Source organism: Scatophagus argus, chromosome 1 (assembly GCF_020382885.2).
Source record: "Scatophagus argus isolate fScaArg1 chromosome 1, fScaArg1.pri, whole genome shotgun sequence".
Lineage (NCBI taxonomy): Eukaryota > Metazoa > Chordata > Actinopteri > Scatophagidae > Scatophagus > Scatophagus argus.
The window spans coordinates 22,862,463-22,887,873 of NC_058493.1; the positions used below are offsets into that span (position 1 = coordinate 22,862,463).

A 25,411-nucleotide genomic window follows, 5' to 3' on the forward strand; every position below is an offset into this window, starting at 1 on the left:
TATCCTTCCTTCCAGAAAATGTTGGCTTCTCTGTTAGCTCATTAACTTCATTACTGAGAACGTGACAAGGTCTTGGATCATCCGCGTGGTTGACTGCTACGTTTTGAGCATTCATTAACGCGGCTACAGTGATGGATTTTCACCGAGATGTTATGGGATCAATGCCGTAATGAAGGGCACAGTGTGTGGGAGGAGGCATTTATTATCATTATCAGAAGTAATAAAACTTTTGCCCCCTAACAATGGCCTACCTCCCATACCAAGTGAATGTCAGTGTTAGGCCTGGGCCAGGAGTGCTGTCCTTAATTGGTGGAAGCATTGTCCTAATGGTGTCAAGGTGGCATTGCATTATATTCACATCATCATTCATTTCATACGTAAGACGGAAGGCAACTGTGTCACCATCAGCTCAAATCCAGGAACATTTCATATATCTCTCTTACGTGAGCACCTCAATCGCCAAGCAGATTAAAACATTTAGATGGGAACTGAAATGGGATCAATAAATAATGAGCTGAAAATGTCATATGTGTCACTCAATCATCAGCAGTTCACACTGATATGGCAGCTTATCACAGGCTGCAAATTACCCACAGCACTGGCTATGAATATGATTAGCATTCTCATTTTCCCCAAGAAAACTCTAATAAACACAATTACATTATATCAGAATTTATTTCATACCTTTCCATGCATTTCCTTGAGTAAATGTGGCAGTCATCAGCATTTCATCAAAGCAAACTAGATACTGTAATTTTCTTGAATTTAGAGCAGAAAACAAGTTATGACAAAACAGATTTGCGTCCCTGCTTCCCTCATCTACAAAATAATCTCATAAAAACGGAAGCTGAAGTAGCAATATGTGCAAACAGAGCGCAGGTCATTTCACTGCAGATTACATATATGTGTTTCAGCCCTACCTTCAGTCTGTGTATTAAACTGGTGGCTGTAAAACTTGACACCTTTCTCTCACCTTTGGTTATGTTGAACCTTCTTGAAAAGCAGCTGATGAAGTGAATTAGATGGCATAATCACCAAAACAAACAAATTTTTAATTCTGCTTATTTTCTGTTAAAGAGGCTAATAATAACAATGGACTACCAAAGCCGGTCTGGATATTTTTCATCCTGTAAAGCTATAAAGATATAAATTTGTTTTTCTTTATCAACAAGCAGGGATAGCATTGATTAGGTACAATTAGTGACTAAAGGTGTTCATCCCTTTACACCATGAAGCACTTAGGAGAACCAGCTGTGCTGTTAAGCCAACTTCCAAGGAGAAAGTGGAGGCTAGTTAGCCTAGATTTCCAACGTTAGCACCGATTCCCACTGAAGGCTACTTTTTTTACTTTTCATTCATGTCAGATCAACACCGGCTGAGTCATCAACAGTTCTTGCACTCTCAGTGCTGTGTTAGTCCTACCTTATAATTACACAAAGAACAGGCTCTGGCTAGTGTCAACTGTCTCTCTTTCATGGGTCCAACTGTGGTGATGGCAAAGCTGTAATTACCTGTAATTCAAATCACAACACAAAGTAACTATCATAAGGAATCATTTGCAATCAAAGCAGAAAAATAAACACATTAATTTTCTTTCTTTTTCTATTTATGACAACAATCAAAACAAATACCAATTTTATGGCCTATATTCAGCTCAACTTCAAATTTAAAAAACAGCAGTCTGAGACAAATGCATTGAGGCATCACTTGCAGAGAAATTGTTTGATGTGTAGTATATTTCATTATGCTTTAACATGCCATTTGGTGTTTACTCTAATCCAAAAGGCACCAGAGTCAGTGAACAGATTTTTGACATGGGTGGCCCTGGTGGATAAGGAAAGGTCTGAATGTAAGCCTAGACCGGAGGACACGAAGCTTCTCCACAGGACTGCACAGTCAGGTGACAAATGGTGCCACAGGCCAGCCAAGTGACAGAAATGGCCTCTTAATCAATCAGAGGTCACCATGGAGGTTCAGTCCAGATTGCCCCCACCCTGAGAGGCAGCCATCTGATAGAACACTCAATGCCAAGTCACAGAGCACACATTGCATTTTCTCCTAGTTAGCACAGCACTGTTGCTGTTAATGTCATCTCATCAGCTCTGAAAAATGGACCACTCACAGCAGAAATGTCTTTGTCTTTCTTTTGCTTGTTCATCATGAAAGTAACACTAAGTCAGCTGAGCTCATTTTGACATGTTTAATTCAACTTGACAGCTTTTCCATTTTTCACCTTTTGTGAGTCTAGACGTACTTCCTTAACGTGTTCTGTTAGGGTTTTTATTTTCTCAAACAGTGGTTCACTCCATCTCTGGCCTCAGTCCCAACCTTAAGCCTGCAGCCCCCATCCTTGACACATGGCCATCTGCACTGGCATTTCAGGCAGTAAATAAAGGAGTGGAGGGTAACACACTCTCTGGTAGGCCCAACCTAAGGCCAAGCCCTCACATTCTCCTTTGCATCCCAGGGCCCACCCTCACACACCCCCTGGGGTCGACCCACACACTGCAGGGTCCCCAGGGGAGCAAATCAGGCTTTGGGAGTAGCACAGGCCTTCTGTCCTATGTCTGCCCCACACCCTCCACACATTTCTCTCTGCTCTCCCACCATCGCTCTCTCCATCTCCCAACAACAATACATTCAACTGTGCATCCCTACTATCAATCCAAACATCTTCTCACTCTCAGCATCTCTGTCATTCACCCATCCGTTTCACTCCCGTTGCTGCTATGTTTGGAAATGTTGCAATTTGATCAGTTTAACCATCTTTTGTTATCCTCCTGACTATATTGTGTCTATTTTTATTAAAAGAAAGAAAAAAAAGAAGACAACTTCGTCCATGCAACTCTGCTCTTACACTTCTTTATCCTCACCAGCTCCCTTAAATTTTCACCATTATATCAGAAAGTTTTAGGTTTTTGACATTTCTAGGAAGACGCTGAATCATAAATTATCCTTCTACTGTCTTCGGATTGCTAACAATTCATCTTAGTTGCAAAAAAATTACACTACAACCAGACAACAGTAGTGCATCAGAACCCATTAAAACCCACTGAAATGGTATCACATTTCCATTACTCCCATGATAAAACTGTCAGTTCACTGGAAGAAATGCCTAATCAATACACCCACCAATCAGCAGACACCCACAGATCCATACATGTATTCACCTATCCTGACACTCGCCGCTTACGTCTGCGCAAACCTTCGACACATTGATCCATCCATCTTCCCCCTCTCCCACCATAATAGATGCTCATGCTGATTCAGTGCCCACAGGACACAGGAACATCACACGGAAGCAACCCAGGGCTGATAGCAACACTGAGTGGCAAGACTGAAGCGTGAGAGGCCAGAAGAAAAGGAATGAAAGTCACACAAATGACAGACTAACTCTATCAGCTGAGATAACCATGGTGAGATGGGAGGGGAAAAAATGAGAGCTATAGAGGGCCTGGGGAAAAAGAAAGCTTCTGTCAAATGAAGAGACTGGATACTGAGAAGCAGAAACTCAAGTGAGAGAGGAAGATGGTGGAACAAGTGACGTACAAGCAGGGACAAAGACATGCAAGAAGTGCCAATCCGGGATCAGGCAGATCAGCAGTGCAAACTAGTGTTTCCTGTGCAAGTATTGAGATGCAGATCCCACTTTCTCAGCTCATAATGGGGGCTGTCAGAAAAGTGTGTGTGTGTGTGTGTGTGTGTGTGTATGAGAGAGAGTGGGTGAGGATGTCCATGTGGGAGAAATTCTCATACATCTGCTAACCTGTTTCTCTAATGGGGCGCAAATGGGCCTCCATTGTCGGGCCTTGAAGACCTGGTTGAAATGATCTAACACGTTCAAAGGCGCATGCATACGAGAACACGTCCTCACAATGACGTTTACACACACACACACACACACACGTGTAGAAAGCCTAATGCCAATGTATAGATCTAGCTCAAATAAAACCAGGATCAGGATAACTCGATTTTCTTCCATACTAGAAATAATTTTATGCAGAGTGTGCTAGAAAATGTATGTGTTTGTGGAATTACTACCTTTTCAACACTTTTATACTGTTGTCATCCAAAATAACAATAATTCCATGACATTAATAATAATAACACAACAGAATGTGCCCACTTTAAACAGAGTATCAGTTGCATGGTGCTGAAGCAGAAGGGGATGTGCTCTGAGGTCATCTTCTTCTTAAATCCAAACATTTCTCAACCTGTGTTTTACTAAGCAGCCACAACTCAGCTGAAATGATTTTAACAAGGCACTCTTGCTGACTTGGAGTTGGGGGATGGGGTTTAACAGAAGGAGGGGAGGGGGGGGGCAATATGGGGTCACACAGGAGGAGAACAGGGGAGGGAGGGGGGTCGCTTTTTCCTTTCTCTCCCAGCTCTAGGAAAGAAAGGAAGGAAGCCAGAGCAAAGCAGTGAAGCCCGAACCAACTGAGGAGAGATGGACGGTGGGGGGAGGGACTGGAGCAAGAGCGCTGCTTATTGGTAGGTTGTGGTTCTCTCTCTGTGGATGGATTGACTTAGCACGGGTCGAATTACACCCTTTGCCGTGCATTAGTTTGTTTTTCTCTCAGCCTGGAGAAGTTGATTCACTACGACGCGCTGAATATTTTTTGGGGATTACAAACGGGATAAAAAAAAAAATCATACATTTCAGATGAGGTGAGTGTTTGCTCCTTGCTGCTACGAGGATACACTTTGTTGCGCCGCGTTACGCAGAGAAAGTCAAGGGGGGAAAACTAGAGAGGAGAAGTCTTTGCTGGGATACAAAATATTCCTTCTGACCACGTCGCTATGCAGCTCTGCAAAAACCGACGGTTGTGGGACAGAAATAGTTCAGGTCCAGACTATTTTTACTCGTGCTTTAATCCAATATACTTTTCATTCATTCCTTTAAGCACTGGCAGCGTTTGCCTGTCCGTCCTGCTCGGAAGAGTCTTTCCAGCGCGCATAAAGCGGTGTAACAGAGGCTAAACCAAATCTAAACTGTTTACTCACCTGTTTGTTTGTGAGATAGTTTATCCTGCTACTGAAGGTGTCAGAAATAGCTTTATTAATATTATCATTCCCAAGTTCTCTAGTCGCACCACTTAACCGTGTATCAAACCGGTGAAGTTATGTGAGCATTGTCCATCAGGATAAACAAGCACAGAGAGGAGTTTTGTTTCTATGTCGTTATTTTTTTGTTTATTCCACTGGTTACGTGTGGATCGAGCTCCCCGTGGGTCCACACGCCCTCGATTATTTCAAACCAGCGTTAAATCAGTGATTGTACGTGAAGTCGGAGAGCGGCGGAACAAGGATAGCGCGTCGTTAATGTTTATGTCTTTTCCCTCTGGTTTCTAAAGTTAATAGTAGTGTAGGGGGCTGGCGTATTGCTGTATGAGGGAGGGGGCTGTGTGGTCGTGGCAGAGCTTTGAAGATCAGTCATCAGAGCGCAGGGGCCCGGGGACGGACGCAGAGCAGGCAGTCAAAATGCTCGTATGTGGCGAGCGGAGCTGAAATCTGTGCGCAACTGGATGAAAGAGAAAAGTGGGGTTCGGATGGAGCTCGAAATAACAGGAATATTGTATGCTGGGTGTTTTCTCTTACATGGATTACCTAAGGAATATGATATTCAGTCGGATTATCCCTTTCATGAGTGAATTCGGATACTCAAGGTAGGTGTCCACGATCACGTTTAATTAACGACACTGTTTTTCTATTCTTAGTAAACGTTTTGTGTTGTGTTATTAAGATGGACTTCGGATTTAACTAAGGACATATCAATAATGGCTTCTCCTCTATACGGAGAGCTACTTTGTGAGCAGAGTCTGTCCAAGTACGTGGACTTCAATGTAAAATAAACCATTTTTTTAAACACAAAGATTTGCACAAAGCGTATGACTGACCGACCGAGTAAAATCAGAGCCACATCAGCTACTTTATATTTGTTTTTATAAGAGATCTTTCGTGCAGAGAAGTGTGCTTACTTTGCAGCAATTTCACTCACAACTGCTAACATCATCTATTATATATTGTTCAGAGTTGTGGGAATGTTTTAAGACGTGCATTTAAGTGCTTCCTTGCATTTCGATTTAATGAAACCTACTGGAATAAAGGTAACCTGCACACTGGACGGACCATGTTGGCAAACACTGTATTAAACAATAAAAGACGAGTAGAACCAGCAGACTGACTGTAAGGTTGTTGACTGCTCACTCTGATGCCTTTGATCGATTTAATGTATTGCCGAATTGATTACCATATTCTTACATTGGAATATAAATTGGAGGAGCGCTCGTAAGCCTTTTGGAAGCAGAGCAGAGCGACAGCCCAGCCCAGTGCACGCATTAGGTGCTGTGGAGGCAGTTAAACGCAGCCCCATCACTGTTGTCACTCCACCGCTGTCCCCCGAGTCTTTGTTGTCTTTTGTATGAGTCCTACATGTGGGCTAAAGGGGTCTGAAAAGATTTACCACGGATAAAACTTGAATGCCTTTCCGCCCCAGTCCGCACAATGCAACCATTAGAGTCCGGGCTGCTGCATGGACTGCGTTTCAAAAGTGGAGCGGATGATCCCCACGCAAAACTTGAAAAATTACCAGCGAATTAAAGAAAGAGAAACACAAGAATGTTGAGGAAGGAGAGATCATCTGAATGGTTATTTTCTTTCATAAGGAGACACAAAATGGTGAGCTGGATACAACAGTTAAAAAATTCTGATGATGTTAAGTCTGATTATTTAAGAAAATTTGTCCAAATTAAGTCAATGAGCAAAATTATACGAACAAAGAGCTTATTCTAAAGTTGTCACCATAGCCTAACCTGGCGTGCTGTTAGTTTTTACAACAGTCAAAAGTGTACAATTGCATTAAATTTTAGTTAGTCTATGGTCAAAATTGTATTGGTGCTCTTCTCAAACTAGTGCAGTCCCTTTATAACAATGAAGCAAGAGCAACTTTATTTCAAAACATAAACCAGATGTGAACATCTCCCCGTGTCTGAGCTCTGTCACAGAGATAAGAGAACCCCGGATCATTTGCTAAAACTTGATACTGACAGGAGTACCGTACTCTGCTCAGGTCAACCATCGGAACCAACCTTTGGTTCCTCTGACAGCACAGCTGGCTGATGTGCCTCGCTGGTCACGGGGTCAGAACTCAGCGACCAGAACGATCACCGTTAACCTCCACTATAGCCGGCCATAACCCCGGAACAACTGGCATTAAACCATACAGCCTGATGGTTGCCCTAAACTGCTGCTCGGAAATCAGACTGTTCAGTGCTAAATTGTTTGAGTCCTAAAAGTTTGACCCTGTCTGCAGCATTTGGAGTCAAGATGTTTATATGGGGTTTGCTTTGTTCACTTAGAAGCCCCTTTTAGGAGCCCCCAAATCAGCTCTCCCGAACGTAGGTCCACTGACCGGGGGTGGGGCTCTATTGTGTTGACTTGCCCAAAGCCCCCTTTGTTTCTTTGGTCACACCTGCAGCTCAGCCCCTTTGTGCTCCACTATAGTAGAACTACTGCTGAGAACAGCCTTTCTCCTGTTTCACTCCTCCTCTCGCCAAGGTAGAGAAGAAAGGGAGGGAAGCTCGGTTTAGGGTGGCACAGCCCACTCTTTCTGCCAATTCTCTGAAGCAACAAGTCCAACCAAGCGCCTCAGAAGAGATCCTTAGGTAAATGGCACACGATTAGGGGTAGTGGTTATTACTGAGATGGGAACAGGAGTGGTAATCATTTCTGGGCCTGTGTGGCTGCCCGAATCATCTGGCTGACTTGCTTTCCTGTGTGGCTGCATCTTGATTACTTTCTGGGAGCCGCAGCTGAGAGTTGAGACAACCATGTTATAGGACGTATCCAGTTTTCGGACAAACAGTCACGCATGCTTACACACGCATTTAGACACACATGCACCGACTGTGCAATGCCTGAAACTGAACTCGTGGGCTATCTGATTTCCTGCGCTGTTTGGTTTACAGTTCATTATGGCATACAATGACAAGTCGAGCAGCCTCAAGCAGCAACAGACATTGTTCTGCTGGGATTACATCCACCCATCGTATCCACACACAACTTTCGGAAACCTCACGCACCGCTGTTATTTGCCATCCTTTTATTAGCCCCAATTCCTTCCAGCCGGACCTCCCTGCAAAAACACATCCATCGTGTTGTGCAGCGGAGGAGGTTATGGCTGACACAGGCCACTGGAACCACTGCTAAAAGAATATGTGTTAATCTGTCATTTGAAGCTTGGAGCACTAAATCTTCAGCTGTAACTACCAGAATTGGGCTGCAGACCCCGACACCCACCATCACCAGAAATAGCAATCTAGCATACCCCCTCCCCCCCTCTGCTGCCTGCGTTTAACATCATGGGCCCGAGCCAACAACATCAGCAGAGAAAGTGCGTGGTTGTAGGACATTGAAAAGCCTGTAATAACAGAGGTAGAGTGAGGCCAGGCTGAATGGCACTGAGTTGCGTGACAAGCCCAGCGTCTCTAGGCTTGTTGAGGCCTATATGTGCATTCGCACACACACACACACACACACACACTGGAGGGCAGGAACAAGAGAGCGCAAAGGAATAGTCAATAGAAAACATGCTGGGCTCACTAGAGATTGAGAAGTAATTTTAGATTGCTGACCTCTGGATGTCTTCTGTTTCTGTTTTACATTAAAGTTTCTGAGGAAAGCCTTCGCCTCCGCAGCACGGCTATTACCATGCAAGGAATCATGGGAGATCGGCGCAGAGCTTCTGAGTCTGGTTGAGTGTTTTTCTGCTGAATTGTTAAGTGAAGGAGAATGGCAGGAAAAAAGTATGTGTGCTCACAAAGAGGCGATATAGAGTGGGACTTTAAATTCTGACAACCAAGGAAATGATTTACCTGTGAACACAGCCGAGTTGGGGCAAGAAGCACAGCCTGCAGCCTGTATGATAGCACTACAGAATTGAAATGTGGAGCTCGGTTTATTTACCTTTCATAGCTCCTATTTTTTTCTATTGTTGTGCGCTTGGTATCTATTCCTGTCCCAGGCTTCTCCGAGAAACTCAGCAATTTATTGCTTGGGTTTTAATACAGCACCTCTCTTGGTGCAGAACGTCTGAAGCAGGTAGTAAAAAAAAAATAGCTTTGATGCTTTTAAGGAACACTGCTGTCTCACCTTGCTGAGCAGTATCATCACTTCTTGTTTCGATGAAGTTGCTAACACTTTTGTATAGATCTGGAAGCCGGTTGGCATAGATCTGTGGACCGTTTGGGTCCAGAGGTTTATTTGTGTCTCGATTAGAGCACAGCAACTGTTCCAGCAACACTGTTGTTTGTGCGGAAAGATGAAGCAACCTTTTGGCCCTCATACAATCTTTCTATTTTGTCAAAAGACGAACACCGTTATTTAACTATCAAGTAGACTAATTGAGATAAAGCGTCGTCTCGTCCTGGCCTTGGACTAGCTGCTCTTTCAAAGGCCTCAGTATCCCACAGAGTGCTGAATAGCCATGATTACACACCATTGATGACTAAAATATGTGGCATTCCTTCTCCCCCTCTTCCATTCTACTTAGTGACACATCGGCTTACAGTAACCGTTCAGACCAAAATTGGATCGTAAGTGCCTGAAAAAGACGCCTTGTGCCTTATATTGAGATTTGAGATTTTAGTCTTTGTTTATCCTATTTTTTATACTCCGCACTTTTCTCCTTTCTTGGTCAGGAATACTGTATGTGCAATGTCTGTAAGAACAAGAATTTCCCTCCAGGGATAAATAAAGGAATTCTGATTCTGATATATCAACATGTAAGTTTCAAAACAGCACAACCATCCTTCGCACACTATGTAATACACACACACTTACAAAAGGCGGACATTGGTGCTATATGTATATTGGTGCTGTCGGCACTTTTCTCACCTCTTTTTTCGACTTGACAGCCATGTGCATTACAGTTCATTTAGTGTTTTGAGCATTAAGAAATATTTTAAAAAGGTCAGATTTCTTCAAAAAGTGAAAAAGATTGTGGCACATGGCCACAGTGATATGGTAAAGACCATAGATTTCCTTTGCTGGCTGCTGATCTGCCATGCTTCCTGTGTGGATCAATCAAAGCGCTAATGGCCTGGCAGGCGGGGTTCACAGACAGCACTGGAGCAGGTGTGCTCTGGGGCTAATTGAAAAATGAGTCAATACTGTGTGTGTGTGTGTGTGTGTGTTCATGTGCGCGCACTTGCGTCAGTCTTTGCATTACCCGGTTTGAATGAGTGATTATGTATGTGCAACCGTGTGTGTGTGTGTGTGTGTATCCCAGTGTGCCCCCAGCTAATCCATCCCTCTGCCTGTGTGACGTCTCCCAGTAAATTGTTTATATCCGTTCAGGCTTTGCCTGCATGAATAATTTGTTTGCCTCATAAATATTTGAATGTACACCAATCATTAATATGCACAGACACAGTCTGTCTCTAAAGCACCCCTCCACTCACTAACATACAGACTAAACCCTTGCCACTCCCACAATAAATTATTACCAATGTAGTTGCTGGTGTATCATGTCTACAATCAGGCACTGTACAAACTACTGTACACAGATATTACTACCATGTCAAAACAGCTACACATCCTCACAAAGCAGAAATGACTGAATCCCTGCACTAGCTGTAAGGAAGGCCTGGAGCAGTAACAGAGTGCTAATAGAAGTCAGCTAAGGTCAGAGCAGAGGCTACACCAGTGATGGAGATGAGGTTTGCAGTGTGCTGATTAGTGTTGAGCCTGGCCCAGGACAAACCAATCAGAGCACAGATGTACAGAGACAGCAGGCCCGCCACATTTCTAACAGAGTGGACTTCCGCTGCATCCAACACACACGGAGACACCCCACCAGCCAGTTGGCTGACCTTCCCATTGACAGCAGATGCAGGGAGAGGTAGAGGGGCAACGCCAAGCACTGCCACTGCGACTCAGTCATCGATAGCCAGAGACAGCATTATGTGTGCCTTATGTTGGTATTTTACAAACAAAGAAAAACAGTGGGTCTTTTTTTTCCATTTGACTTTAAAGAAAGGTTAAGATTTGGCTAATGAGACTACAGTTTGCAGCAGCGGGTTGACTATAACACTGGACTCGATACATGTCAAGCAACAAACGCATGCCTTTTTGTGTGTGATTCCAGGTAACATATCCACTAGTGTGAAACAGGAAGTGTCGTCTGTGAGCAGCCATGGGTCAGAGAGCTGCGCTTCTGCTCAGTGAGCTGCTGCTGCTGCTGCTGACAGCCTCACGCACTCTCCTCGCAGTCAGCTTCCCCGAGGACACCATACCCCTCGATGTCGTCGACGCACACTGTGAGTACACACACGCATATGAGCTCAGCAGAGAAGGGGGTAGACATTACAATTACAACCACGTCACTGAAAAAGTCAGCAACGATCCTTAACATACACTTTGCTCCCAGTCTGGTCACGCGTAGAATAAAGACAAACACCGACGGCTTCCTTTACAGTCGTGTAAGTGGTTCAGACACTGGCATGACATATCCATAGTAATAAAATCAATCTGCTGGATGACCATCCACCACTAAGTGGATTTCATTTTCATCTGTGTGATGTAGAATAACAGAGATGTGCTCACACAGACAGCAATTATCTAATGCACAAATATGAAAAAAATGACACACGGATATAATTATACAGAGGGAACAGTGGGTATTCCTACTGTTCTGTCATTAATTGCAGGAGGATTGCTTTAAAGGACATACGCAACATTTTTATTGTAATCAGTGCAGTTAAGTTAAACGCAGCAAGAGGTGAACGTGGTTTATCCGTGCGAGAGCGTGCACCTACCACGAGTTTCCCATTAAGAGCGTATCTGCATGTGTTCTGTTTTCCCAGTTTCACGGAGGTACCCAGTGTTCAGAGGCAGGCCCTCTGGCAACGAGTCACAGCATCGCCTTGACTTTCAGCTGATGACCAAGATACAGGACACTCTGTTCATCGCTGGCAGGTAAACTCCCATACACACACACACACCGTATCTCCCTCTTTCTCTTTCACACATCCCCCATACCAATATACTCTGTCATTGCTTGGCAGGTAAACAGTGGTGAAAGGGGGGGGGGGGGGCTCTTAGCATTATTGGATCTGTGGCTTCTAGGCCTGCATCTGATGTATATGGCCAGTATTGATCCAGGAAAGGCATCTATCATGCCGGCCTGACGCTCTGTCAGGGATTTCTTGGCATCTTTACATGTCTTTTTGGTATTTATGGGCACTGGGATTAATCTGACCGCCAGCACTAATATTGTAGCAGGAAATCACTTTGACATCTACAGTATAAAACTCCCACCTCTGGAGCCCCTGTAATCACCACCACATGTATCACTGTTGGCGGATGGATCCTCCTGTTGTCAGTTTGGGGTATTCACATGTTTTTACTAAAAGTGAAGTAAAATGTTGTTCTCTATGGGCTAATAAAATTTGATCCTCATTGGTTTTATTACCTTTTTTTTTTGTTTTGTGTTTTTTTAAATAACAGCCACAATCAAAACCAGAAGTGGTTGTCATGTCAAATGGGACAGAAGAGAAGACATTCAGGTCTTCATGTAACAGCCAGTTGCATAAAGCCAGAATTCACTACACTCCATTTGTTGTTCACATAACCACAGCGAAGGAACATTTAATAAACTAAATTTTAGTCTCTTCATTTTCCATTTTTAAAGGTTTAGACAGAACCCTACACAGGACGAGTTTAAGCCCAGTTCACTTAGATTGTATTTAACCACAAACCAGAAGACAGTGAATGCATTGTTTAAAGTAAATGAACTGCCCCTGTAAAAAACAAAAGAAATTAAATAAAAAAAAGACCTGCTAAACCACTGCGTGGATGTGTTGAAAATGGTATTTTTATATTATGGCTTGAGTAAGTTCTTAATGAACTTGCTCTTTAATTGATATTAAAAACAAACACTAATAAAGTCCCAGAGTTTTGATTTTAAAAATTCAAAACGATGTGCATACAAGCGTGTTCTTGGTCATACTGTATCACTGAGATGTGTGTTTTGTTGTCTGTCCACAGAGATCAGGTGTACCTAGTCAGTCTGAGAGAATCCTACAGGAATGAGATCATTCCTTACCGGGTAAGATTCTTGCCACAAGCTGCTCTCTCAATCCACAAACACTAAAAGGGCTCCATAGAAAATACAAAGCCATTCATCACGAACTGGACAGGCTGTAAAATGAGAGAGAGTGGAAAAGGGAGGACCTGTGTGTGCTTGTGCGCATGTGTCTAATGCTCCATGTTGCATTTTACAGAAGCTTACATGGCGATCGGGCCAAGCTGACAGAGAGATGTGTGCCGTCAAGGGAAAACGTAGAGTATGTATTAAAAATCTCTCACCTTGCACCTTTTGTTCCAAACTCCACCGTATGAACAGGGAACAGGGAAGCTGGCTGCCTCTCAAAACGCTGTTCCATGTTGTGTGTTTGCTTTTAGGACGAGTGCCACAACTTCATTAAAGTGCTGGTTCCCAGAAACGATGACCTGGTGTTCATCTGTGGTACCAACGGCTTCAACCCCATGTGCAGATACTACAGGGTCAGTATCCAGTGCCAGGACCTGCCGTGAATCAAATTTGCATGCTGAGACGTGCACAAAGACACACAGAGTCAAAATCTGAACTAGAATCTTTTAAATGTCTTCAAAGTAATTTGGGTAGCACACCATCCTTCTTTATTTTATTTTAAATAAATCTGACTAGAACTGACTGATTCATGTGCACGCTAGTGTTCACGGTGTCCCTTGACGAAACTCGCTTAATGTGTGGGTGATTCTTATGTTCCCTTCAGCTGGATAACCTAGAGTTTGATGGCGAGGAGATCAATGGACTGGCACGATGCCCATTTGACTCCAAGCAAACCAACGTTGCCCTATTTGCTGGTAAGGGTCAAACACACGCCCGCCCACATATTGTTAGTCCTGCTGAAGTACAACTGACGTGTTCCTACTTATGCACTCATTATCACCTCAGTGTCTTTGCCACAGTAAAACTGTGCCTGCAGCGATAACAAGTCAGCCAATTAAGGCTCATAAACAAAGAGAAACAACAAAGCATTGAAGAGCAGTGTATCCTCGTTTTTTTGGTAACTGTACCCCTTCTTTTGTTTTTTTTTTAGAAGGGAAGCTGTATTCTGCAACTGTAGCTGACTTCCAGGCCAGTGATTCTGTCATCTATCGCAGTATGGGTGATGGATCAGCCTTGAGGACCATCAAATATGACTCCAAATGGCTGAAAGGTACACGAGTGCCTCTTCATCACTCTCAATCTTTATTTCTCTCTCCCCTTGCTTTCCTGGAGATATACAGCACGTGTCTACCTGCCAGCTAGCTGAATGTCCATTTTGCCTTTGCATGGTGTCTGTATGTACGTGGATGTCAGAGCTGTTTTTGGAGTGATAGAGAGGCTCTCCTGCCTTGCAAAGCTCCATGGGGATACGGCCTGTTCTCTCCCAGGCAATCTAGGTCACCCCCAGTCGTATACAGCCTTGTACAAATCCCTGAAATATTCAACATGCACAGTGGTGGTGACGGTGCAGAAATACACTTCAACTCTCTGCCTCTGTCTCTCCCTCAGAACCTCATTTCCTGCATGCAGCCGAGTATGGGAATTATGTGTACTTTTTCTACCGAGAGATTGCAGTGGAGCACAGCAATCTGGGCAAGGTAAGACAGCGCACCTGCCGTTTATAATACATTACATATTCCGCACAGCTACAGTATGCAGGTCTTTATCCAAAAAAAGGCTTACACCTCCCTCAGTGCCTGTATTTCTACCATAAATGGCCCCAGTGGTAATGGGGCCCATTCAGGCGATGACAGTACATCGCATTAGAATACACAAGAAATTTCAGCAGCCAGTGTTTGCTGGGTATGTTGTACTCATGTAAAACCATTACACAGTGAGAGGATTTGTCTCTTCCAGAGATTGCATGCTCTGCGTCTGCCTCTCCCTATGACTCACACACACACACACACACGCACACACACACATGCAGAGGGCATTAGGATGTTCGATGTTTGAGGCCAACTTCAGCTTTGACCAAGCCTCATCTCATCCTGACTGATTTGGTCTGTCCGAGCCACAGGAAGCCAGCATCCTCCATCAGCCACCAGCCAATAAATATTTCAGCCCTACTAATGCTTGGGTGACACCTGGCCTCTGATGGAGGTTTGCACTGGTAAATTATTAAAACTCTCAAAGCCAACTGCTTCAAACACTTCATTTATAGTCTACGCTTTGTAATATGTGCAATCATACACACATTCACATAGTGTTGCATTAGGACATTGGATGTCCAGTCAGGGTGAACAATCTCCACATACAAAGTTAAAGATGAGAGAGTGTTTGTTAAGTCATCTGTGGCGAGTTGCAACAGGATGGAAGGATGTATTATTCAGCATGTTGAAGTGTTTTTAGTTACGTTCACTCAGCTGCCTTCCTCTTGTCCCTGACTCTGTCCTCCGTTAAACCCGTTCCCTGCAGGTTGTCTATTCTCGTGTGGCCCGCATCTGTAAGAATGACGTCGGTGGGTCACAGAGGGTGCTGGAGAAGCACTGGACGTCTTTTGTGAAGGCAAGGCTGAACTGCTCCGTGCCAGGGGAGTCTTTTTTCTACTTTGATGTGCTCCAGTCCATCACTGACATCATCAACATCAACGGAGTTCCCTCGGTGGTGGGCGTGTTCACCACGCAGATGAACAGGTGAGCCGTGGCTGCTGTTGATTTGTAAATTAACCAATGCTGAGGACGGAAATAAGAAATTTAGAAGGCAAACGCTGACGTTGCATTGATGTTACTTCTTTCTCCACAGTATCCCAGGGTCTGCAGTGTGCGCCTTCTCCATGGCCGACATAGAGAAAGTATTCTGGGGCCGGTTCAAAGAGCAGAAGACTCCTGACTCTGTGTGGACTCCATTTCCAGAGGAGAAGCTGCCCAAACCCCGGTAAGGGTTTCAAAAAAGTCTTTTCTTTGAGCAAGTGGTGCTTGACTCAGCAGCTGTTTGCCACCTGTCATTTTCCCTGCTTGCTAACCCTTCTTTGTCCAGGTTAAACCCAATGAAATGAAATCTTTTTCACCAGTAAGGGACCAAGTTATTAGCTTTGACCCAGCACACACATTAACCATCTGCTGATGATTAAATAATTAATTTGGCATAATTAGACACATTGCATATTTAACCTGTTTACGGTGGGCACGTATATTTGTAGCCCAGCCCTGCGTCCAAAGCACAGAGTCGGCAAAGCACCTCATTACCCCAGTAAATCATTGATGGAGGACAACCATGCATATGTATATTTTATGTTTCCAGCTGAGGCCTTTTTGTGATCCTAATAAGCACCTGCTCCTCACCCCCACCTTCTCATTGCACTTTTCATCCATTTCAGTACACGTCATTATTACTCCCTGGTGTGTGATTGTATGAACTGATCTTTGACCTTTTGCCCTCTCTGTGTGTGTGTGTTCACCCTCCTCTCTAGACCTGGGTGCTGCGCAGGTCATGGTCCAGCTGCGTCCTTTAAGAGCTCCATTGAGTTCCCGGATGATACCCTGCAGTTCATCAAGTCCCACCCCCTTATGGATACAGCTGTGCCTTCCATTGGGGATGAGCCTTGGTTCACCAAGACTCGTGTCAGGTAAATACATGCACATTAGGTATGGTATGGATAAGAGCAATACCTCGATTTTGGTTTTAACTACCTTAATTTTTAAACTCAATTAATTTTTAATTCAGTCTTACCACTAGCAGATCTCTAAGAACTTTGTCTAAAAATGATATCACTATGTGGCTTAAGAATAAGTAAACAGCCTGCCCTATTCAGTGCTACTGACACCTTCAGGTCAGCACTTAAAAGTACTGAGTTTCAAAACCCAGTTCACAGTTTTTCACACTTGGAGATATCAGTATAGAGATGATTCTTATGCAGTAATGTAAATAAAAAGAGCTTGACCTTTAACAACTTCAAGCCGAAATGATTTATGCTTTCAAAATGTTCTCTCCTGTTTTGAATGGGATCACCCCTACTGTGAGTAACACATGCTTCTCTGCTGTGTGTGAAGGTACAGACTGACAGCTCTGGCTGTGGACAACGAAGCAGGACCTCACAAGAACTACACAGTGGTGTTCATCGGTGCCGAGTCAGGGGTTGTCCTCAAGGTTTTGGCAAAGACCACCACTGTGTCCCTGAATGACAGCCTGCTTCTGGAGGAGATAGATGTCTTCAACAAGGCAAAGTATGGTTACATGCACTTTTCACTCTCTCTCTGTCTGCTTCTGTTCTCTTTTTCTCTTCCCCTTCTGTCTTCTGGCCAAAGGGTCAGCAACTCTTAAAATGAAGCTTCCTGGCACAGAGGACAGTGTCTGTCTGTCTGCTTTCTGTGCCTAGGCAGTACATGTGTGATTTCATTTTTTTGCGCGCTTATTCGTGGTAGCGAACACGCACATCGCTGTGTGTCAGAGATTAAAATCCGATTAAATTGTGAGAAAAGGCTTTATGTGATCTCTCCACCTAACAAGTGATTAAATCTACTGAGACTGAAACAGTAGACACTTATCTGATAAACCTCTGATCGGGTTTCTTACTTCCATTCCCAGGTGCCTGTCTAACCGTGAGGACGACAAGCGTGTCCTCTCGCTGCACGTGGACAAAGACGCTCACAGCCTGTATGTCGCCTTTTCAAGCTGCGTCATCCGTATTCCCCTGAGTCGCTGTGAGAGGCATTCTTCCTGTCACAAGTAAGTGACTCCCTAACGCACATGTCGGAGGTTAAAATGTACTTTGTAAGGCCGGTCATAGGTTTGTAACTTTATTGTTTTGTTTTTCAGCAAATGTCATAAAAGGAATGATAATAACCTCGCCATATGTCTTGCGGTTAATGTTCAGTCAGTCACAAATGTTTATAGTGCACCTCTTACAATGATTTAACCAGGTGGTCTAATGTTTTGTGTGGCAATCAGGTCCTGTATTGCATCAAGGGATCCTTACTGTGGCTGGAGGCCTCATGGAGCCTGTGAGAGGATACAGCCTGGTGTTCAGTGAGTTCAAACCTCAGCTCCAAGAGCAAATATTTTAATGAGTTAATGAGGTAACAAGATTTTCGTTCTTCTTACATGCTTCTTTTGCCTCTTTTCAGGAGTGAATATGAGCAGGACATTGAATTAGGAAACACTGCCCACCTTGGAGACTGTCATGGTATGAATCTCATCTCCATGCCATGCCATCTATCCAGAGACAAAAACAAACACACACACACACACTTGGATACACAAACATTGACACTATGCAACTGAAACACAAACTCATCTCCACACACACACACACACACATGCCATGAGCCTGCACACTCACACCAATAACCACTCCAGTAACTTGTCCCTACATAAGTCTATGTTCAGTATTAACACACACATCTGCCTACAGTACATGGCCACCAGAAACTTATGCTGCCTGTGAGGCACAGATATGGACATGTACAATTAAGGGTCATGTTCAGCTGGTGCAAATGGTAGAGGTATTAAGATACCAATTGCAGAAAATGTGCCTTTACTGACTTTACTTTAAAAGTTGCATCCCTTCATTTGTACCAACTAAACATGACCATGGCTGAACCTCAGTATTGATCAGAACCAGAGGGCCTCTAGTGACTCCAGTGAGAGAAGGACACTACTGAGTGCTTTATATCTTAATTAAAAAAAAAGAAACAATTGACTGCACTCTTAGTGTCTCTTAGGGATTTTAGTTTTTAGTTTCTCTTCTGAATTCCTTTATGCTGATTTCTTGTTCTTTTAATTCTTTTAGCGTTTTTGGGCACTACATCAGCGCCAGATTACAAATCATTTGGCGACCCTACCTCTGGTTAGTTTGATCTTTTACTCAAATGGTTTCTTTCCTTGAGTTCAGCATCTCCAACCTTGTCTTTCCACCACTTCCACCATTTATCCTTTCTTACCAAGCACCTCCTGAATGCTAATGTCACCTGCTTCATTCTCATCGTCACAAACAACTACTTCACCAGGCTCTATCTCAGCACAGGTTCACTTCCTGCTTTTCACCCATCACGTCCTGTTTCAATGCCACTTCCCTCTTGCATGCCCACCCACCATTCCTTGGCATCCTTACTGTTGTGTACCAACTCCTCTCTGAACCTTACAATCTTCTCCTCTAAAAGTGTTCTAAAAATAATTAAATAAATAAGATGTACTTCCACTGGTCTGTGAATGTGGAAAACAACATTTTGTTGAAATGTTAACTGTGGTTTATTCACTGTTTTATCAGACACTAACCTTAAAAATGACCCATTGCGCAAGTCTACTAACTGGGATGATAACAGTATGCTTTCACCACATCTGCACAGTTTGTTAACAATTTGTTTGTCACCACAGACATGGAGTTTTCATCAGCGCCAGTCACTGTCCCCCCCAGTGGGCCCATACACCCCCCAGTTCTCATACCCACTCAGAGCCCCAGCTCTGGACCTGGTCTAGAGCTCTACGGCTCAGGCTTTGTGCTGCAGGATGACCCAGCCACCTCTCATTCTTTAGACTCTATCCAAGGGGGCCAAAAGGGTAAGGCCCGCAGGAAGGCAGCTAGCATGCTGCATTGATCCTGATCTGATAGCTGCCAACAACTGAGTCACACAAATGTGAATCCACACATAGGCTCACATCGACCCACGTGCACACAGTGGCAGCTATTCAGGTTTTCCATTAAATAACATGGCAGATTTTAATTTAGTCTCTCTTTCTCTCAAATAAACATTTACATACATCATTTATGTTACTAAACATATTTTTTCTTGTTTCCACTGTTTTCTTTTTAATTGTAATTTCTTTCCTTATTTCAAATTATTTATTTCCGTTTTTCTAATCATTAAACCTTACACTTACTCTTCTCATACGGTTTCTTTAAAATCTTTTGTTTTTAGCTTCTGTCTCTGCCAGTATAGATTTTTTAACCTAATCTTTAGTAACAGTTTACTCTGGCTGGTAGATCATTAACTGGGCCTGCTCTGTCACATCACTATTGTGGCCGCACGGTGGATGACTAACTCTTTCAATGTCTGTGGTTACTAACAAATTTCCAGTAGAGCAGTAGGTGGTAACTCAACACCTGGGAGGCAAGTACTGCATCTCTTTCCTTCAAACAATTTCCTGCTGGTTGATCTCTTGTGCGAAAAAATGGATTTGGCTCACTGTCTCGGCAAAGAGTTCACTTCTAACCCCTTGGTACTAGTAAAATGCATGACAAAAAGCCTCTAGTGGAACGTGGATCAAGGCAACACTTACAGCCTTCCTTCCTGAACTAACAAAGCACCGTTACTCATAAATGGTGAAATGGATGTGGGTACCTAACAGCTTCTGCTGATTTTCACCATTTTTCTTCTTCACCATAGTTTAGATGAATAGCAATGTGTCAGTATTTATGGAATTGGTTGTGGCTGACTGTTTACGTTGTATGGCGGGAGGTGTACAAGCAGAAACTCATGCATGATTATGTTCACACACAAACATGCACATTTCTGCTGCTGAATGGGGCGGGATGCTTCGCTGAGTACTTTCAGTCAGTGAAACTCAGCTTTTTTCAGCAGGAGGTTAACCACTACCTCAATGTTTTGTAGGTGTGTGGGATATCCAAGCAGGTGAGACCAACCAGATGGTCCACATGAACATCCTCATCACCTGCGTGTTTGCCGCTTTTCTCATGGGTGCCCTCCTGGCTGGTCTGATCGTTTTCTGCTACCGAGACTCATTCCTTCGTAAGCCAAGACACGTCCACAAGGATGCAGAGTCTGCGCCATCCTGCTCCGATTCCACTGGAAGCTTTGTCAAGCTCAATGGCCTCTTTGACAGCCCTGTAAAGGTACAACCACGACAACAGCTCCAATGCTACACCAAAGTCTTTTGTAAAGAGGAATGGTTAAACAAGATATAAAACGGTGTCTAATCTTACTCTTTTGATTTGTTCTTCTTAGGAGTACCAAACCAACATTGATTCTCCCAAGCTGTACACCAATCTGCTGAGCAACGGCAAAGACATGAACACGCCCAATGGTGACACCAAGACCATGATCCTGCGGGACAGCTGTCAGCCCCCTGAGCTGGCTGCCTTGCCTACACCAGAGTCCACCCCTGTGCTTCAGCAAAAAGGCCTACAACCCATCAAAAACCAGTGGGAGAGGGCTCAAGGGAAGGTCGCTGGGCCCCGTAAGGAGTCCAATTCATCAGCCAAGAGTCCACAGTTCCTACCTTCTTCTCCTGCTCCTCAGAACTCCAAGTCCCACCAACCTCACCTCGCCCTGGGACACTCCCACATCCCTAGTGCGGTTGTCCTGCCCAATGCCACACATGACCACCCTGACCTTGACAACGGAGATGATACACTGCCACATTCATCTGAAAAAAAGCTGAAGAATCCAGATTCTAAGGGGGGTAGGAAAGACCAGAAACGGTCTGTGGATGCCAGGAATACCCTAAATGACATTTTAAAACACCTCAATGACTCCGTGGCCAACCCCAAGGCCATTCTTCAAGAGGGGTCAGGGCCTCGCCCAAGGCAGCAGCTCACACTAGAGCCCATGGAGGAACTGACTGAAGTACCCCCCAGGGTGCCCAGCCGTGAGGCTTCCCTATACTCTCCCTCCTCCTCCTTGCCAAGACACAGCCCCACCAAAAGGGTTGATGTGCCCATGCCCACCACTCCTACTACACCAACGGGCAGCCTGAGCATGGGAGGAACCCTGGAGAGGCAAAGAGGGGGGTATCAACTCCACCGGAGTGCCTCTCACAGGCACTCCTTATCCACCTCACCAAATGGGGTAACCATGGGGGTGTCTGTGTCTCGCCAACATAGTATGAACAGAGGGGGTTACATGCCCCCAACACCCCCCTCCAGACTTGATTCCCATAGCGGAGGGATGGGAGCAGGAATGCACTCAGCCCACCCATCCTCTGTATCCCGACAGAGCAGCTACAGTGGGCATTGCTCACTCCCTCGCACGGGGCTTAAAAGGACCCCATCGCTAAAGCCGGATGTGCCCCCTAAACCCAACGGGTTTTCACCACAGACTCCACAAATGCGGGTAGTCAATAAGTACAGTTATTAAAAGACCATGGATACTTCTGAGTGAACTCTTGGCCTTGACTATAGAGCTCTGAGCCCTGAGGGCTTGGGGGTGGCGCTAAAGATGGGGTAGGGCCTATAGTGTGTTTGTGTATCGACTTGAGGTGTGTTCCCCCTTTAACTGATATGCACATTCACTCACACGAAAAAGGGAAAATCACACATGTGGCCAAAGATACTCCTGGGGGCTTCTACGCTCCGTACGTCTCAATCTTGCTCCCCTGTCATGGTAGCCACAGGATATGAATCGTGGACAGTGGTGAATCTGCTGCTCCCTATTGTATCTGAGCTCGGGTGTCGCCCGTTCCCATATTAGGTACGAGGTTCAGGACACCAGCTGGGGCCGCTACAGCGTCTGTGCGTGTGGTACCAGGTTAAAAACAGAGGAATACTTGAAGAATGGGTCTCATTTGTCACTGCCCTTGAGCACTGTCTTCCCACTAATGTGAAGTGAACAAAGAGGAGAGGTTGGCCATGCTTTTGTCAGTAAGATGGCTGGGGCAGAGAAGAGGAGAGGATACTCAAAAAATAATACGTGTGTGTTGTTCAATACACATATGACCGTTAACAGCTGACTCAAGCAGCAAGTGAACAGAGTGCAGATGAAGGTGTTAATGTGCGAGTGTGTGTGTGTTGGTTGATTGGATAGCAGGTTTAAATAACGGCAGTGCACATAGTTGGCATTCACATTTGGTTTTGAAAGTGGTTCCACATGCCAGAGAATGCACCTTAACACCTGTGTGACACCTGAGTCACTGTCTCTCATTTCTTCTCTGCTCTTGTTTGAACCGCTCATCACTCTGTAGTGTCTCTGGCAGTTAGGTTAGGCTGAGGTGGAGTTGGTCATGCTGGCTGTATACTGGCACATGGACTCTGTAACTCACTGAAAACATTTATGTAGTACATTTGCTGCTATTGTTTTTAGACATAGGTGTTTGTCTTTTTCTCTCTACCAGACTTGGACAGCCCTTGATATGGGTGTGTGCTCATGCTTGTGCGTGTGTGTGTGAGTGTGTGTGTGTTATATTGCAAACAGAGGCCAAGAAGTACAGTTTTCAGCAACCAAACGCACTGTTAAAATTAATGGGAAAAAATGCTTCTCTCCAGGACTGAAACCTCCCCTCTCTTAACCTCCACTGCCTCTTGATAGGAATTATACTGGTGGTTCAACAGACTTCTTTCTTTATGTAGCAATGGTATTAAGTAAAAAAAAAAACAACATACATTTATCTTCTCATTCTATAAATGAATTTTGAACAAAATGATTTGCCTTGATAATGTTTTACTGTGTTATTTATAGAGTTTACCATATGAGACTAAAGCAACACCAATGGTTTTGCCCATGTATATGAATTCAACATTTCAGGGCACTTCTGTTCTATTAAACTTGTGTGTCCCTTAATAGAAGAGCATTTTCCTCCTACATTAATCCTATTAAAGGTATATTAAACTGACCTTAGAACAATACATGGATGTAACATCTGCCATCTGCCATGCTGGTTCTGCAGCCCATGTTCCCTGTGCAGCTTTCCTGCGAGTGGCCAGTGTACAATCAACACAACATTTACCAATGTGTCCAAAAGAGTCATGCTGGGAATGACAAGATCCTGTATATACTTAAATACTATAAATAAGGAGTATAAATATTTTTAGGCAAGTGAACCTGAATCTGTGCATTGTGTGCCTTATTCACAAAATGAACTACTACAGTATATAATATTGGAAATGTCAATTGGTCCTCTGTATGTTATTGTCATAAACTACATAAAAAAATATTTATATAAGCAATTAGAAAAACAGCAGGATGTGTTGGATAATCACTACCTAATCCAAATCGAAGTGATACGTGTAAAACAAATAGTCTTACAAACATTCCACTTGTGAATGCTAGTTGTACAAAAAGACAGTAAAAACAAAAAAAAACAAACAAACAAAAAAAATTCACTTGGGGTATAAATCGAATTTTCTCCTTTACTACCGGTGTTGAAAAGAGGGGTGTTAATCCACCACCTAGAGGTGCCATGCAGTGAATGTATTTTCTTGACAGTGGGATGTAGGGTTGGTTAGACCTTGTACTGTGGAGCAGTCAGCTCATTGCAGCACATCTTGCCCACAGCCAATGTATTAACACAGTGCTCATGTGAAAGCCGTCTGTTGGCATGGGCGGTGGTCACGCAGAATCTGTAATTCCACAGGATTGCAGTGGCAGGAATTGTTTCTATTGGCCAGTAGGGACGACTGAGGGATCCTTTCCCTTAGCAGTGGGTACATTATTTGGATGACATCTGCAATCCTATCTGAGTGTCAGTTGCCTGTTAAGCCCAAAGCCACATTTTGTTTACAAGTGATGATTGTATGTAAAGACTTTCTGCCTGTCATCTAACCAGTGTTTGGGCTCTCTTTTCTACTCCACACATGCACACCGACATCACAAACACACACTCAACATACACTGCTCAGCTGCCTTGTACATTGCAATATGAACTGGGTCTTTCTGTTGCAATCTAAATTGAAGCCTTTATATTTCAGTCTGAGCTCGGTGTATGTGCAGATGAACCGGATTTTGTCATGTAATTTTGATTTAAATACTGTGCAACATGGTGATGCAAGGCCAGCTGTATATATATATGAACTTCAGAGTATTTGAGCGTGTAGATATCTTGTAAAGTTGTACTGTGAATGTGTAAATAATAATGATGGTCTTTGTTTCATGATATTTTTGTTGATTTTTTTAACACAGCATGTATAGTTGAAATAAAACATTACTGCACAGAAAGCGTCCTCTTGGCGTTTTTTGTCAAGTCATTCCATTTAGCCTGGTCGTGTTAACTAAGTGGGTTCCTTATGTGATTCAGGGGTGACAGAGCATGACGGTGGGCTGCAAACAGTTAAATCAGATGCTTAGTGTCTTGTGAATCCAGCCTAAGAGCCATGAGATATATTCAGGCAGGGGTAATTTGTCCAAGCTGAGTTCTGTGAGCTGACTATTGGAGACATTAAGAGTCTGCAGAATGATTAAGAGCTTCAGACTATTTTTAGAGCTGCGTTGTTTTGAAGTTTGGGGCCAGCACAGAGTCAACCACACCAGATAGCATGTGGGAAAGTTTCCAGTGGAGCATGTTCCTGTAGACACCAAACATCTGGACAAACTACTGCTCAAGGCATAAGATCTGAGCCACCAATGAGCTGTAGAGGAATGCACACACACTAGTGCATGCAGCATAAACATCCAATGCACGATGTTATGCACAGATAGGCCTGCA

The 25,411-nt window shown here is 44.0% G+C and overlaps 1 protein-coding gene across 6 annotated transcripts; it reads left to right on the forward strand.

The window, feature by feature from the left end:
• The first annotated feature begins 4,369 nt into the window (after positions 1-4,369).
• On the forward strand, positions 4,370-24,924 carry sema6dl (sema domain, transmembrane domain (TM), and cytoplasmic domain, (semaphorin) 6D, like). Of its 6 annotated transcripts, none has more exons than XM_046392572.1 (20): positions 4,370-4,494; positions 11,150-11,321; positions 11,868-11,979; positions 13,051-13,111; positions 13,287-13,349; positions 13,468-13,569; positions 13,821-13,911; positions 14,148-14,267; positions 14,606-14,694; positions 15,515-15,732; positions 15,842-15,973; positions 16,509-16,664; positions 17,089-17,262; positions 17,624-17,764; positions 17,987-18,064; positions 18,163-18,221; positions 18,828-18,884; positions 19,412-19,594; positions 20,647-20,888; positions 21,001-24,924. In XM_046392572.1, exons 2-20 carry the CDS (start codon positions 11,198-11,200, stop codon positions 22,129-22,131), a joined length of 3,333 nt encoding a protein of 1,110 aa, XP_046248528.1. In that variant the 5' UTR covers positions 4,370-4,494; positions 11,150-11,197; the 3' UTR covers positions 22,132-24,924. The 6 variants fall into 6 exon arrangements, with proteins under 6 accessions (XP_046248528.1, XP_046248512.1, XP_046248544.1 ...); XM_046392556.1 differs by lacking the exon at positions 4,370-4,494 and adding an exon at positions 4,521-4,671; XM_046392564.1 differs by lacking the exon at positions 4,370-4,494 and adding an exon at positions 4,708-5,669.
• The last annotated feature ends 487 nt before the right edge of the window (positions 24,925-25,411 follow it).

Bases quoted from the DNA above. Each gene is read 5' to 3' on its own strand.
- sema6dl (XM_046392572.1), top strand. From the start codon at position 11,198: ATGGGTCAGAGAGCTGCGCTTCTGCTCAGTGAGCTGCTGCTGCTGCTG. The intron at 14,268-14,605 runs GTACACGAGTGC...TCTCTCCCTCAG, and splicing joins TGACTCCAAATGGCTGAAAG to AACCTCATTTCCTGCATGCA. The intron at 15,974-16,508 runs GTAAGGGTTTCA...CCTCCTCTCTAG, and splicing joins GAGAAGCTGCCCAAACCCCG to ACCTGGGTGCTGCGCAGGTC.